The sequence below is a fragment of the Leucoraja erinacea genome, unplaced genomic scaffold, assembly GCF_028641065.1.
Source record: "Leucoraja erinacea ecotype New England unplaced genomic scaffold, Leri_hhj_1 Leri_1646S, whole genome shotgun sequence".
NCBI classification, from domain to species: domain Eukaryota; kingdom Metazoa; phylum Chordata; class Chondrichthyes; order Rajiformes; family Rajidae; genus Leucoraja; species Leucoraja erinaceus.
Genome location: NW_026575942.1, coordinates 16,053 through 17,500, shown reverse-complemented (window position 1 = coordinate 17,500; position 1,448 = coordinate 16,053). Strand labels below are relative to the sequence as shown.

Genomic DNA, 1,448 nt, shown 5'->3' with positions numbered 1-1,448 from the left:
GGCGCGAACACGCGGGGGACCGGCCCTACCAGTGCCCCGTCTGCCCGCGGCGTTTCGCCTACGACTCCTCGCTGGCCATGCACCGCCGGGCGCACGACGGCGGGACTCCCTACCGCTGCGGCACGTGCGAGGAATCGTTCGCCACTTCGTCGAAGCTGCTGCACCACCGGCGGCAATCGCACCGGGCCGCAAACGCCGCAAACGCCGCCGCCGTGTCCGAAACGGCCCCCGCCACCTCCGCCCCCGCCCGCGCGCCGCCCGTTCCGCTGCCCCGTCTGCGGACGCCAGTTCGCGCAGTCCTCGGACGCCGTCAAACACGGGAGGACCCACACGGGCGAGCGGCCATTTTCCTGCCCGCTGTGCCCGCTCTCGTTCACCCAGCTGTCCACGCTCCTCAACCACCAGCGCATACACCTCGGCCACAAGCCCCACCGCTGCCACGTCTGCCAGCGCTCCTTCACCCAGCTCTCCACGCTGCTCAACCACCGGCGCACACACACCGGAGAGAGACCCTATCGCTGCTCCGAGTGCCCCAAAGCCTTCGCCCAATCATCGAGCCTCCTCAACCACAAACGCACGCACACACTCGACACACACTCGCACTGGACGGGGGGGGAAGGGGAGAGAGAGGGAGAGGGGGAGACGGAGGGAGAGGCACCTTACTGTACATAAATATACACAAAAATGAATGGAGATGTTGATTGGTCAAGTATTCACATACAAGGAATTTGCTTCCCTGCTCCGACCCGCAAGTGACAACATGACACATACAGTGACAGTTAGGACGGACGCATAAAACATTAAACATTAACACACATGTACACACGTACACACACACACATGCACTCACACACACGTACACACACACGTACACACTTGTACACACACGTACACACACACACACACACACACACACACACTTGTACACACACACACACACATATGTACACACACACATGTACACACGTACACACACACACTAACACTACACACACACACACACACACACACACACACACACACGTACACACACACGTACACACACACACACACACACGTATACACACACACTAACACTATCACACACACACACACACACACACGTACACACACACACACATGGACGCACACACACACGCACACGCACACATACACACACACACACACACTGGGGGGCAATTTACAATCTTTACCTGAAGCCAATTAACCTACAAACCCGCACGTACGTCTTTGGAGTGTGGGAGGAAACCGGAGCGCCCGGAGAAAACCCACGCAGGTCTTACACGGGGAGAGAGAACATGCAAACTCCGCAAAGACAGCACCCGTGGTCGGGACTGGATAGCAGGCGACAAGGAAGCGTTTCACTGTACCTTACTATACGGGGCAATAAACAACACTTTAATAAATAATTCTACTGGGTGTGATATTATTATCTCAATGTGGGCGTA

General features: G+C 56.9%; 1 protein-coding gene across 1 annotated transcript in view; it reads left to right on the top strand.

Moving 5' to 3' along the window:
- Nucleotides 1-860, top strand: part of LOC129716071 (zinc finger protein 628-like) — a 5,210-nt gene extending 4,350 nt beyond the window's left edge. Inside the window, exon 3 of the mRNA XM_055665950.1 lies at nt 1-860. This exon is cut by the window's left edge and continues 340 nt beyond it. Coding sequence (XP_055521925.1) covers nt 1-701 — 701 coding nt within the window. The 3' untranslated portion in view covers nt 702-860.
- Nucleotides 861-1,448: the final 588 nt, after the last annotated feature.